The following is a 1,612-nucleotide window of genomic DNA, read 5'->3' as shown; positions in this document are numbered from 1 at the left end:
GGGCCTGGGAGTAGCTGGCTGGGGGCTGGGGAGGTGGTCAACAAGGTTATATCGTCTTTCTGGTGGATGCTTTCCCCTCCGGAGGGGAGCGGGATGAGTTCCTCCAGCATGGAGCCGTGGGGATGCTCTGCAAGGAGCTGGGGGATGCGGGGGGGGTGTCACCACCGTGGGCTGATTCGACTTGAAAGCTGCAGTGGAAGAGTTTAACCCTCTTTAGTCCTGCAGAAGGAATATGAGGCACTGAAACAGTTCTGCTTTGTGTAGTTTAAAAAAATAAACCCCACACGTGATGAAGCTTAGTTTTGGCATTCGAGAAGCTTGAAGGGAAGGTTCCTGGTGCTCCTGGAGGGTCTGTGCTCCAGAGGCACCAGGAGCAGCACATGCCCTGCTTGGCCCGTGTTCCCTGGACAATGAAGTGGCACGCTTGCCCATGGGCACAGGCAGCCCTGGGAGCCAAGCTGCAGCTACCAGGGAAGACTGGGGACCACCCTTCTCCCCTCCCGTTCCAGGGTGTCCGTAGGGGCTGAAATCCTGTTCTGCAAGGAAGGCTGTTCGGTGGCTGTGGACACAGGAGCATCCTACATCACCGGCCCAGCTGGCCCTGTCTCCGTGCTGATGAAAGCCATCGGGGCAGCAGAAATGGCTGAAGGAGAGGTGAGCAAACCCCCCACCCCACTCTGTGTCCCTGCCGCCTGCCCGCTCGCTCCCCTGCAAACGGGCTCAGCGCTGTCTCCTCCTCCGGCAGTACGTGGTGGATTGTGACCAAGTCCCTCAGCTGCCCAACATCTCCTTCCACCTGGGCGGGAAGGCCTACGTGCTCCACGGCTCAGCCTACATCCTCCGGGTAAGCTGCATCCCTCCCTGTGGGGTGGAGGGGGGGTCTCCCCAGGGCGGGTGCGTCTCGGGGTGCAGCTCACCCGGAGCATCCTGCGCCCTCCTGGCTCCCCCAGAGAAGCCCCAGAATGATGCTTCTTGTTTTTCCCCAAACTCTCCTGCTCGGCAGAGGTGTCCAGATGAGCCAGACCAACCTGTCGCTGCTTCCTTGGGGGGTTTTGGGGAGACTTGGGGTAAGGAGCAGAGACAGGCAGGGATCCTCCTTAGCCCAGGAAGGCCAAGCAGCGGGTGTGGAGCTGGGGATCACAGCCCTTCCTCGGGCACGCTGCAGTGGAGATCTCCCTCCTGGCACCCCCCTCACCGCCTGGGTCTCCTCTTCCTTGCAGCAATCCCAGTACGGCGAGGATGTCTGCGTGGTGGCTTTCTCGGGGCTGGACATCCCACCCCCAGCTGGTCCCCTCTGGATCCTGGGCGCCAGCTTCATTGGGCACTACTACACCAAATTCGACCGGCGCAACAACCGCATCGGCTTTGCCACGGCTCGCTGACGGCCGGGGAGGCCGGGGAGAGGGATGGGGGAACCAGCCTGGAGATGAGAGTAGCACCGAGAAGGAACGACTTGAAGCGCAAACGAGAACAGCATTTCCTTACAGCTCAGCCACCTCCTCTCTGCACTGAAGCAACGGCAAAACCTCGCCTTCTCCCACTCCAAAACCCCCGCTCTGCTTCCCGAGAGTCTCTGCTGCTGCGGAGAACTGAGCCTTAAATGCATCTTCCA

At 60.8% G+C, this 1,612-nt stretch overlaps 1 protein-coding gene across 1 annotated transcript in view; it reads left to right on the top strand.

The window, feature by feature from the left end:
- Positions 1-1,382, top strand: part of REN (renin) — a gene marked incomplete at its 5' end in the record, with an annotated part of 3,829 nt that extends 2,447 nt beyond the window's left edge. The window contains 3 exons of the mRNA XM_010157533.1: positions 510-654; positions 746-844; positions 1,221-1,382. Coding sequence (XP_010155835.1) covers positions 510-654; positions 746-844; positions 1,221-1,382 — 406 coding nt within the window. The remainder of the gene's footprint in view (positions 1-509; positions 655-745; positions 845-1,220) is intronic.
- Positions 1,383-1,612: the final 230 nt, after the last annotated feature.

The sequence above is a fragment of the Eurypyga helias genome, unplaced genomic scaffold (genome assembly GCF_000690775.1).
Source record: "Eurypyga helias isolate BGI_N326 unplaced genomic scaffold, ASM69077v1 scaffold17408, whole genome shotgun sequence".
Lineage (NCBI taxonomy): Eukaryota > Metazoa > Chordata > Aves > Eurypygiformes > Eurypygidae > Eurypyga > Eurypyga helias.
This window is presented reverse-complemented; position numbering and strand designations above follow the sequence as displayed.